General features: G+C 37.8%; 1 protein-coding gene across 5 annotated transcripts in view; it reads right to left on the bottom strand.

Moving 5' to 3' along the window:
• exoc4 (exocyst complex component 4) overlaps window positions 1-12,942 on the bottom strand; it is a 114,285-nt gene that overhangs the window by 61,724 nt on the left and 39,619 nt on the right. For 4 of the 5 annotated variants that reach the window (XR_006369810.1, XR_006369811.1, XM_044108430.1 and 1 more), the window contains exon 11: window positions 12,499-12,595. Coding sequence is in view for 3 of the 5 variants with exons in the window: in XM_044108430.1 (XP_043964365.1) it covers window positions 12,499-12,595 (97 nt within the window). In the remaining 2 variants the exon portion in view is untranslated. Of the gene's footprint in view, window positions 1-10,658; window positions 10,792-12,498; window positions 12,596-12,942 lie in introns of those variants that run through there. The other variant, XM_044108432.1, reaches the window with a different exon arrangement.

Below are 12,942 nucleotides of genomic sequence, written 5' to 3'. Positions count from 1 at the left end.
GTTTGGTTGTGATGAGCAGGTACGCCGAACAACACCAAGGCTGTGCATAAGGGCGCGTGATTGCGTTGCAGGCAGGGGTTAAATGACTTCCTTCTTAATTTAGCTCATTAAGCCCCTGGAGAGCTCAGAGTACACCATATTGGTTGATTTGGGACGATTTGCGGAAATTCTGACAGAAACATGTAAATGAGAATGTTAATCAGGGATGCCATGACCCTCATAACTCAAAAGCAGATATCAGAGTGCCAGGAAAACTGAGGATGGATATGAATCTTTGTCCTTCCCACGATGTAAGAATTGGGACACTGGTTGGCTGTTCTGAAAAGGTCACATTGCCCCAAATAGCTCAGCAGTCTGAAAACAACATTTGGATTAAATCTGAGCACTGTAGAAATACCAGAAAGGTTTTTATTAGGTTTTTTTATTTTTATTTATTTAAGTATGAACTTAACTCTGTTCACTGGAAAATTATAAATTGCCATTTATTAAGTCTGCCTTCAGATTAGATTAAAAAAAGACTCAATATACCAAAGGCACCGAAAGCAAGCAGGCAAAAAATAAACTTCTGTTCAAAACAGAAAGAGTATCTAACATTACTTCAAAGAATAACATTACACGTATTTTTTCAAACAACTATATTAAGATTTTTACACAGCATATTTACAGTTATGGCTCCTCTAAAGGAAGACTCGTGACAAATGGATAACCAATTTCATCACCCACACACTGAGCTAAAAGAAAAGAAGCTCCAGTGATCTTTTGCATGCATAACCTTTTTAAATTTAAGCTGTAATGTAGCCATAGCTGTCAAACACTTGATATTCAGCATAAGAGCCATGAGATAAAATAGTACAACTTCAAAACCACACAAGCAGTATTAACAATACAATTTTAAAACTTGTGATAATATTTGTTGCTTGGAAAAAATACTTAACTTTGGGGGAAAGAAACCCCCCCCCCAAAAAAAAATCAGTTTTAGGTTTTACTGTACACCTATATTATAAAGATTGGTTTGTTCTGACCAAAAAGCCCACGTTTGGTCGTACGTTGTATTCTGAGAATACAAACATATTTTGAATATTCCAGTGATGGAAAGGTCCAACACATCTGCAAATGAAATCCCCTCCTAAATCTCTCCTCACTACAATCTCATGTAGATGAAAATGTTCAAAAACACAGCAGAACCTCTCTCCTGCAGCTATTATCTTTGCATATTCTCCAAATAACAGGGACAGAATATGCTTCTTATAAAGTACCAATTTGTCTCAAATGCTATACTGTACATGTGCCCCCCCATCCTCCACATATCCCTTATTATATTATTATTCTCCCCCATATCCCTTCGAGCCAGAAAGCTGGTAAACTGGAGCTGAGTGAAATGTCGTACTTAGCAAATTGCATTTGAAACCAAGGGGGAATAAATACTACAGATAAAGACTGCTCTAATGTGCTCGGATCCATTAGAAATCTCATATTCACACATAGCAGAAATCACATTACAAGATGCCCCTAATGTTATTTCTCAGGGTTTTTCCTGTAGAATCTTTTGCAAGGCTGAGACACTAACATCAAACAAAATGGATTTTTGCTGGGGTTTTTTTTTCTTCTTTTTACCCCTCACCTCTCTTCTGTTGTTCATTCTCTTTTATAGTTTGTTCTGGTAGAAATCCCACTAAAGTCATTACTGCTATAGATGCTTGTTCTGCTTTGTGTGGATGTAATAAATCAAGAAAGAACTGTTTTTTTGTGATGAGACCCCCCCACCGCCTCCCACCACATAGCTGGTACAGTGCTGTTTCCTCCACTGGTGAACTATTTCTTTATTAAGCAACAATGCTGGAGCAATTAAATCAATCTGGACACAGGGTGGCATTTTTCTTCCCCCACAAAGAAAAATATGGCAAAACATTGTTTATTTTTAACATGTCATGAGGAATATTCATTTATAAAAGTAAAAAAAAAAAAAAAAAAACACCCCAGAACAAAAACACTTCAAATCTCCAGAAAGCCTGTAGGAAAATGTGTAATGTTGAAATGTTCAAAACAAGAAAAACTTTTCTTATATATGTATAAAAATCTGGATTTGCGTCAATTATAAAGTGTCAAGAATGCCAGTAAACATTGCCAGAAAATTGTCCTCATTCTGCTATAAAACTGAAGATGAATGTACAATGTTTTTATATTCACATAATATTTGGATGTGAATCCTGCCGGTTTGACTTTTAAAGCTCCTTGGATTGGCTTTCATTGAGAACTGGTGCTGCATAAATAAGCTGAACAGAAAACTATATATTTTACTTATGAGTATAATACAATTAAAATAACAAATTACAGTAAAAAACTGAAAACATAACATCTTTTTTGTTATCTTATTCACTTGTATGACAAATGTGTGTGTGTTGGGGGATAAATGTCGATTCTAAATTAGTAAGTGTGAACGCTATTTAGAGTTTGTCTATTTAGCTACAAATATACTGAATGCTGCAGTTAGCTGATACCATCTATCTTTGAAAATAATTAACCGTCCACAAAGATAGATTTACTTCTATAACCACCAATTAGGAAGTAAATAATCCTTTCAGAGGGCGTTGGGTGAATTTTAATGAGTTTTAATGACTTGTTGATTGGTTGGTGGGTTTTGTTTAGAGAGGTACACAGAGCAGATGGGCTGGAGAGGGCTTCACAAAATGCCTTCATATTATTCTTCCATCATCCATACGCCTTTAATACTTGGAGAATATTATGTTTTACAATACCAGAGCAGGCAAGTGTGGGTGTGTGTGTGAGAGAGAGCTGTGCAGTGGGTCGAGGCATGTGTGCATGTATGCTTATCTGGAGCTCCGTTCAGCAATCAACCAATACCCCCCGCCCCACTTCAACACACACCCACGCACACACAGGGCTACTTCAGAAGCCCAGGCCCCAGACAGGGTGAGCAGATCAATCAATTACATCTCTGCTCCAGCAATCAAACAAGGTTATTATCAGGCAGCAGCTCACCGACCTGGAAAGGCCTGGCCAATCAAAGGCTGCTGTGATGTGGGGGCTGGCACTCGCTCATGTGACAGTAACGCAGAGTGGCAGGTCATGTTGTCAAAGGAAAGAAAGATGGGAAAAGGAAACACGGGCAACGGAGGCTGAATTCAAAGGGAGAGAACACAAGGACGTGCGAGAGACAATAACAAAAGAATTTCTGTAAATCACCTCATCTCTTGCAGTAAAAGCTGTGCTGCAGAGTTCCCGTGTATCATTTCTCTAGATTTCAGTGTTTTTAATGAGAGTTAGAGTGCTGTCATGCTTCTCATCTTTGTAAGGTTAGATCGTACATCAGAAAAATGAAAGGAATGGCAGAAAAGGTAGACAGAGGTTTGACAAAAACATTTTCCTGTGCTTCTCTGTGGCTCAGTAATTCTCTTGGCTGCAGCTCCCACTGACATTCATTCAAAGAGCATTAAGGGCATTTTGTCCTCCCACTTCTGTCCTTTCATAGTTTCAGGTCGGAGGAAGAGTATTAGGCTTGATTAATGTAGAATACAAGAAATGAGGATCTTCCATTTCGTAAAATTTCCTTTTGGTAACAAACTATCCTGTTATAGAGATTACTAAAATCTCCACAAAAACTTAATCCCCTTTAAAAGCAGTCACCAGGAGCCAATAAAGCACTATGGGAAATGACACTGAAGCACACAGCATTATGTTGGGTTACCATTTGTCCAAGCACAATTTCAACCTCTAATCTGACCAGTCAACTATTCCCAGCATCCACTATTCTTCCCCACGTAAACCTTCAAGCCTCCCGGAACCTATAAGCCGACTTCATAAGAAGTGCACTGCTGAGACTAGACCCCCTTAAGCTACGACTGACGACTGTCTGCTTAAGGTGTCTGTTGGGCCCGTTGCCCAGGGAACCCAGTCTGATTCCATTATGGGATAGATAAACACAATCAATGAGTTTATCCACCTTCAATACCCAGAGAAAAGACCCCCACAATGATGGCTCTAATCTCTTGCACAATATCTAGTGTTTGTGTGCGTGCGCGTGCTAGAGTTTAGATATATGTCATATCCACAGTGTTTATGTGAATCTCCATACAGGATTGTGCCAGAAAGACAGCAGAAGAGGAAGAACTCCTACAAGATGCTCACAAGAAAATGGCTGAAGCTGCATTTTGAAAGTGATAAAAACCAGTGCTAGTACGTACATTACAGTGGAAGATGGACCTGAAAACCCTAAAAGATTTAACATATCGTGCAAATTGTGACCAGCAGGAACAGTTGGCATGTTCATGCCAAAATTGTGTTGTGTATCATAGTCAAATCAAAACTTTAATATCAAATTCAAGACAGTGGACATGGGCCCACAGCCATCCATTAAAAACTAAAATCCTTGAATGTGCACAGCGGAAAGCATCTTAGTACTACATCCGGCCAGACAGCCTATCAGCGCCAAAGGAAAGTAGATGGCACTCCTTCACTGGCTGCTTTCCAAGTGGCATCCATTAGAGAGTAAAGGAGCATTGCATATAGGTATCTCAGTTAATGTAGACTGATCATCTTTAAGTTATTTACTCCACTATTTAAGATCCATTTTTATTTAACTCCCTCACACGCCCACAAATCAGGTTACTTGTTGGATTTAACAGACATTCACAGGGTTATATAAAACACAAGGACAGTTCTTGGTATTTCAACATATAATTTAGCATGAGATGGGCTTTTTAAGTAAATATTACTTATTAAGTTCTGAACACTGATATCCTTGAGTAAAATACCATCATTCAATATTTGGGTTGTTATTGATGGATCTATCATACGTACATTAAACATAAAGCTGAAAACTGATAAAATGAAATGTTACAATAGTACGGAGCCTCCCAAGATATCAATGAAAGACAATGACTATATTGTTAGCCTTTTATGGGTGAACCAAGGTTGGACAGAAAAAACAATTGTCAATGTTTGTTTCTCTGTAGACTTTCTGAAGCCTTGCTATTCTTATCCCTTCATTCTGATTTTCTTTCTATCATCTTTGCTGCTTTACTTCTGTGTATCCCTCTTCAACCTATCCAGGGTAAAACCCACCCTTTCTTGAATCTGGACTACATTTTTAAGAGTTGCTGGTAAAAAAAAAAGAAGAAGAAAGAAATAGAGAAAAAGAGAAATAGAAGTGCTGTTTACTGAGGAAAATCCTCAGAGTGAGTGAGAAAAGATTAGAAGAGAGAGCAAGGGCTGGCCGAGCAAAGCTTTATGTGCACGTATGTGTGAGCAGGACTTAAGGCTAAGCCATCCAGGCTGCATTTTAATAGCCTACATACAGACATTTCTCAGAGGTTGATGACAGATGTTGAGGGAAAATGTGTCCTGCGTTAGTAATTAAAAGGCACTGGTCTGAAATGAAAACAGAGACCCAACAACAAACAACTTAGGCATTCCAGCTTCACTGCAGAGAGCACTTTTATGTTTGAGATAAGTGATGCAGAGGGAGTCGCAGATAAACAGTTGAATCACTAATTTATTTCAAAAATGTGTTTTAATCAACTAATATATTCTTTTATGGAATACATTTACAGATTTCCATTGGATTGCTGTACTTTATTGTCCCTTACCGCAGGAGTTGGCTTTTACGCCATCAATTGTACAGCATGTTATCTGTAGAATAAGTGCCTAATTGTCGTTTTAAATGCAAAAGTTAACATTTGTCAGATAGCCTGGAACACATGAGTGACTGCTGTAACATCCAGTACAACACAATGTTGGTGTGAACATCACTGCAAAGCACCAAACTGAGAAAGACATCAAGATGACTTGGTTGTTGGACAGAAATCACTGCTGCTTCATAAATTTTATAATGTCCCTTTAAGATTTCAAAAAATATCCAGCAGACGCTCACAAAACTTGTCTACTGGTGACTTTTGTCTAAACCAGCTGGCCGCTTTATTAGGTACGCCAGTTCAATTGCTTGTTGAAAACAGATAGTGGCACCAGTTTAATGGATGTAGACATTGACTTGTGATCAAGAGGACTTACATGTTCTCTCTGTGCATGTGTGGGTTCTCTCTAGGTACTCTGGCTTCATCATATAGTATAAAAAACAATTAGAATACTTGGTATCTCTCCTTAGGTTGGTGTCTGTATATGACACAGTAGTTGTGAATGCAGGTGTTTAAAATTTGCGCTGAATATAATCTCACCTTGAAGCAGTTGGGTTACAGAAGAACATAGCAATCAGCATTCCTGTCAGCTACAAACAGGAAACTGAGGCTACAATTTGCACAGGCTCACCCAAATTGGACAGTAGTAGACTAGGAAATATGCCAAGTCTGGCAAGTCTTGATTTCCGCTGCAACATTGAGTTAGCAGGGTCATTGTTTAAACACATCTCTGTCCGTGTCCATCTCTTCTTAGAAATATTTTATCCATCACTTGATGGTTAAAACCAGCTGAACAATGCATTATGTCACAAAACCCAATCTCAAACTCTTCAGAAATATCTTCAAAATAATCTTCAGAAATTCACTGTACTTCAACGGCCCTCAGTCATCAGATCTCAAACCAATAAATACCCTTGGAATGTGAAGAAACAGGAAATTTGCATCATAGATGTGTTGGACCAATCTGCAGCAACAGCATGATGAAACACCATGCAGTTGCACATACTTGACATTATGTCAAAACAGACTAGAATGAATCTCTGAGGAATGTTTCTGACACACTGTGAAATCAGTGGAGGTAACAAAATAAATAAATAATAAGAAAACATATGCAATGAATTTTTGAACAGTAGGATTGTCAATAAGCCTACACAATGTTACCCTCTATTCAGTTCAAAATAAAGTCACACCATTAAGCCTTTTCACATGTCATGTCAACAAAACAAATTTGAAAAGTAATTTAAAAAGTACAATTTTAAGTCAAGTGCACAGCGCAACCAAACACCTTGAGAGAAAAACCTTGTTTGGCTTATTACATGTATTTTACATCTGCTCCAGCTCTTAGTCCTTTCTTGGCATATGTGCCAAGTTGATAATTATGTGAAATTAGTGCAGAATTTTCCCTGTGTGCGTCATTTTCCCCCCAGGCTACTCCAGCCTCCCGGCAGAGCCTTTCTGTCCATTTTCTCAAATCACTGCTCCATCCACTCCCATCGCTTGTCCCATTGTGCCTCTCTTTGCACCCCCCACAGGCACCTTGTCAATCTCCCAACCTCTGACTCTTTCTCTACACACACTTTTAAATCCAAGCATGGACGCTTGTAACTTCATGTATCAGTTTAATTTCAAATGTGAAACCAAATAGAACAGAAATGAAGTGTTTGCAGCAGGAAAATTAAAGTTGTTTTTTTTTTTTATTATTATTTTATGCAAGACCAGTTATCATGTTTCAACAATATGTTGAATGGAAACATTAAAGAAAAGGAGAACATAGATTATGTAGTATGCTATGCATTCAGAGTTATTTAAATATGCCAAAACAGAAATCTGATAGCTTTCCTTTTATCTACTTAACATCACGATAAATTATTTTTGGAAATCATTAAATCATTTGAGGTAATATGATTAAATAGACCACATACCTTTATTAAAATAAATTAAATCAAATATGTTCTTATCATCGTATATTTCTCCATTTCTCCATTATTAATAAGACATTGAATAATATAACCATTTTTTTCTCACTGGCTCAGCATTTAGGGTTAAACGTGGGTGCAATAAAGAAATGCTGAGTGCGTACTTTGAGAAATCTATGCCGTTTACGTTGACGGTTCAATATTTTATACCTGACTATTTATCAGGTATTCTGTGAAGAAGTGAAAAGAACAGAACAACCGTGCATGTCTTCCAAGCTGAGAAAAATTACTGACAACAAAAGCGAAATCAATATCAAAAGTTGGACGGGTAGAAAAAAATTGGGCCCTAAATAGGGGTAGAAGTTTTGCAAGTGAAAAAAATCAAAATAATTGTTTTAACTTGAACACTCTTAACCAAAAAAATACATCAGAAATATAAGACGAGATTAGCTGTCAGGTTCTTTAAGGAAGAATGTGTTTAGAGTTGCACCCAGTTGCTATTGCTCCAGCCACTGTACAAAGTTGCTGTTGCAAAAGCTTTCAAAAGATGAAGGCAAAACAAAAACAAAAAATAGAAAATCACTGCTTTGTTTTGAACAGTACTGAAGGCCATGCTGCTCTAAAGAAAAAAAGGCCACCTGCTGTTGCACAGCTGCAGTCAGCTCTCTGCTGCTGTGTCTGCTTAGAGAATACACTGCTTACTTCACCTGTGTGCGCTGGGCATTAAAACCCAACCCTCTTTTCAGCTCAGCAGTCGCACAGCCTTAGATGTGTGTTTCAAAGTGCGTCAAGAGAAGAATCAGCATGATGTCATTCTTTTTTTTTTCCCCCTGCCTGAGGCGTGCAGTCCTCAGCAAAAAAACAGAACTGTGAAAGTGATTTGTTGACTCTCACTGTAATATTCCAACTAAAATTATAAAACAGTGCTGCACAAAAGTGTTCACCCCCTAAAATTTTTCCCTTTTTTGTCCGACTTAAATGTTTTGCATGAAAAACCGATTTCAATAATGAATAAAGGTAACATGAGTCAACAAAAAGGAGAGTTTTGAAGAGATCATTTTATTTACTAATAGGAAAAAGCTATTGAAACCAACCTGGCTCCATGTGAAAAATACCTCCTGGTTGAATCATCAAGTTGCTTTACAGTAATCTTGGTTGACCTGCTTCTCTTGGGAAGGTTCCCCACAGCGGTATTTTTTATTTAGTTTTGGATTGTCACTCACTTCATCCTAAAGTCTTAGAAAGGGCTTTGTAACATTTTCCAGAACGATCGATGTCAATAATTAAACGTCCCACGCCCTTTGTTAAATCGTTTTTTCCGGAGAACCAAGCCGGTTTGGATAGCGGCTTTATTGAATTAGATCAGAATTAGCAAAATCTGAAAAATGTAAGTGTGACAGAAAAAGCAAAAACAGAAGACTCTTCTCACAGAACCACAGCTGAAAACTTTCTTAGCCATTTCAGTTTAAAAAGTCAGAAACACAAACAGGCATATTTAAAAAAAAACCACACACACACATAACTGCTTACAGTCGTATTTAACTACATATTGTATTACCACTTTAAAAAATTATGAAGGTCACTGGCTGAGAAATCTCTTTTCTGGCTGTGAGCATGCATATTCACTCCTCGTCACTCTTCGGATTGTTAACAGGGAAAGATTGGAAGTCAGCAGAAACTTTTCAAAATGCCAGCTTCGTCCGGAGATGCAAATACCACCCAAATGTCAGCAGAAGACCCCACAAGTCAAACTAAATTGGCTGCTAGAAGCACAAACACTTCCTTATGCACCATATTTGTTGCACGCCACTTTAAAGACAGAGCAGTGAAGTGGAGAGGCACCGATCAGGCTTTTTCTGGCCGATATGTCTATATGGTTTTCTTATAGATCTCCTCTGCTGATTTCCATTACAACAGATTCAGATTTTTTTGTCTATTTAAAGTAAATAATGTAGTATAGTTTGAGTGCATTGTGCTGTTGGATACTTGTGATCCAAAAATATTGGTGTAACTTCTTACTTTTGATGGATGTTGTGGATTGGGTAAAAATAATCATAATTTCTGGTATTTTATCTGCTGAAAAATGCCCAGTTCTGATGTCTGGTTGATTACACAATGTATTCAAAGTACGATATAGTTATTTCAGACAACCATATATAATCGCAGTAACAGTAATTGCAGCAAAAAAGAAAGCAGCTGATCAATCTTATAAGTCCACTCCAGCTCCTTCCTCTAAAATGAATCCATGTTCTGGCATTCAGCCAAAGGGAAGAGGTGATAGCAGCGGACAGATCAAAGCAACCCAGATGTCCCTCGCCACCTCAAGGTGTTTCCAAGGGAGCCTGAGACTGTCCAAAGGTGGAATATATAAACCTCAGAGCATCTTCTATATTAGGAAGGCAAAAGAGATTTGTGAACATATAAAAATAAAAAGCGTGACATCACTCAATTTTAGGATCAAGAACTTAACACAGCCGCTAAAAACATTTGCAATCAAACATTAAGACTAGAATGTTTTATCTCCCACGCACTGACACTAATCTTTCGACCCCCAGCGGCTTTTGCCATTAGTGCTGCCATGACTGGCATGACTGGCTGCAGGAGACGCAGTGATCCATCAGTGGAGTGCCAGAGCTTCGCCATTAGAAAATCATCTGCAAACAACAGCGCTCCATTGGCACTAAAGGCCTGGAGAACCCAGGTGGAAGAGAGAGAAAGAGGAAGAAAGGAGAGAGCCTCGTGTTCAAGCTCAGTTTGCTTTGATTGATATGAACCATTACAGACAACATGGGAGAAGCAGGAAGGGAGCTAGTCACCGTTTTATTTTTGGTCATTTATTCAGACAAAAGCTTGGAGATAGCGATATTAATATGGTCTGAATGTCAGGGGAAAAAAACAAAAGTGTGAAGCATTGGGGCATGGAGGCAGTTTTCAGTGCTTTGGGAACATGACATTACCAACAGTCCATATAGAAGGGGAAGCACAAGCACAAAATGGTAGCTTCTATGAGCTCACTTCTAAATATGTTGGGGAAGAAAAATAAACATTTCTGCAGTCAATTTTTTGCAGCCTTGTGATAAAAAAAAAAAAAAACATTGGTGAGAAACAATTGGAATTTTTGAAAGTATAAAACATCCATAATTTCTCCCAGTCTGGAGCTTCATGGTGAATCCTGCCTCATGGGGCGAAGATCATCACGAGCATGGTGACGGATCATCCTACAACTAGACAGTAGGAGCTTGTTAATGAACTGAAGGCACATGGGACCAGAGTCCAGCACAGCACTGGTAACACACTATATTGTATAATATTAGAATTAAGAAGGCCCATCCTGTAAAAGCAACCGGTTCCCACTGAGTTTGCTGCAGAACGTTGATCATTTAGAGAAGGTGGTGTTGTCAAAACAGACCACAATGTTCTCAGCAAGGTCTGAAGAAACTGAAATGCTGAATTTAGAACAAAAAAGATTCAGACACATAAGCATGGAGGTGGAAGCATTATGCCTTTGGCTCTTCTTTTCTGCCAATAGCAAAATATGGCTTTAATGCACTGGAAAGCCACTGGGCACTCATGTGTCATAAACTCAACCAGAACACTAAAGATGGAACTTGGTCATTTTCAAGCTTGAGTAAAGATTAGAGGTATTGGAGTAAGTGGTCTTAACAGCCAGTGTTCAAACATAAAAACTACAGCAAAAACAGGTTCAAGGTTTGAGTTGCTAAGCAGCAAACACAGATTTAAAAAGCTTCTTTCGAAAAAGTTGATTTCTCAATCAGGTATTAAATCATATTTTCAAAATCACCAGTGGACAACTTTAGTGTTTCCCAACTGTACATAAAAAACCTTGGTTTTTAATCTTCTTCTTCTTAATCTAAACAGATAGCTTGTGTTCAATGACTATTAATCAATTAGACGAAAGCTGTCAATATAACTCAGGCAGAAGGAGATGTGAGATGGTTATAGTTACTGAAATGCAATCTGTTTGTTGGCCTAATTTGATTCAATTCATTTAGAAGCCCGTTCCACGATTTAGCAGTAGAGAAACACAGCTACTATATATATATATCTTTTTGTACTTTTAAATAGTATGTTTATTCACCATCTGGTACAATAAAACCTTTGTTAACTGCCCAAACTACAGCAAATTCAAGTAGCAAAATTGCATTTTTTATGCATTATAAAAATACAGAATGCTATAAAATCCTGTGCATGCTTGGCCGTCTGTGGAGGAAAGCAACATCCCATTATAATGGATTCTAAAAGGTAATGCATCACTGCCTGAATGCCAATTCAATCAAAGGTTTTCGGTATTAGATTTACTCTGCCCTACTGGGACTATAGCACTGTCCAGAAAACTACCAGATATATAGAATATTAACACAAAAACAGACCTTCAGATGAAAACAATCTAGAAGGAAAATAAAGCAGAACTGGCAGTCAATCCCAATTTAAGGTTTGTATGGAAGAACAGACGTGACAAACATCGTTTGAAATCTTTGATGTATGATACTCTGTTTAACGTAAAACAGCTAAAATCAATAGCTGGTCAGTGAGAGGCCGCGTAATATCATTAGTTTTACATTTTAGTGGTATTGAGTCATGTCCCAGGCATCATAGGTCTTAAGTAGCTTGACCATCCTTCTCTGTCAGGCCAGCATGACAAAAGAGACACTTCACACAAGGAGGCAACTTCTACGGATAATGAGTACAGTCTAAAAATATCTTCAATTAAGAACACAGTTTTATCATTTAGACTTTACTGTTAAATTCTCTATATTCTCTCCTAAACCTTTTCAGATATTCTATATATTTATTGTTTTTTGCTGGTTCTGTGCTAAAAAAACAACAACAACAAAATCACAAACATATTCAAATTCTCTTTTTTTTTTTTTCTTTTGGTGGGAAATATAGGAAACTGCTCTTTGATTTACCTTAGAAGAGGCTGGAAGATCACAGTGATGTTCCTCGCTCCTGGCTTACACACAAACTTCATTTCTCCACCTTCAATCAGGTTGTCATCAGCACCACCTGAAGCACAGGAAACAAAGGAGTTACCTAAGAATATGAAAACAGGCAGGAACAGGAAGTGCTAGCACTGCAGTGAAACCATCAATAAAGTTGCAGTGAAAATTAGTTTGGTCTAAGTAGGGCAAAAGGATGGGAGTTTTTTTAATAACCATTGAATTATAAAATTCTGGCTTTTAGAAATACAAACTGTTTCCCCTGTTCTATTTGTTTCACATGTTTAAAAATATCCTAACATATACACAATTCTGAATACTTAGCACTTTTTTTTATATCTAAACACATCAAGACTTTATCCACTCATTGTATTTTGTAAGGCAGGGTGCAGCACTATAGTGTAAATTTTTGAA

The sequence above is a fragment of the Gambusia affinis genome, linkage group LG23 (assembly GCF_019740435.1).
Source record: "Gambusia affinis linkage group LG23, SWU_Gaff_1.0, whole genome shotgun sequence".
Lineage (NCBI taxonomy): Eukaryota > Metazoa > Chordata > Actinopteri > Cyprinodontiformes > Poeciliidae > Gambusia > Gambusia affinis.
This window is presented reverse-complemented; position numbering and strand designations above follow the sequence as displayed.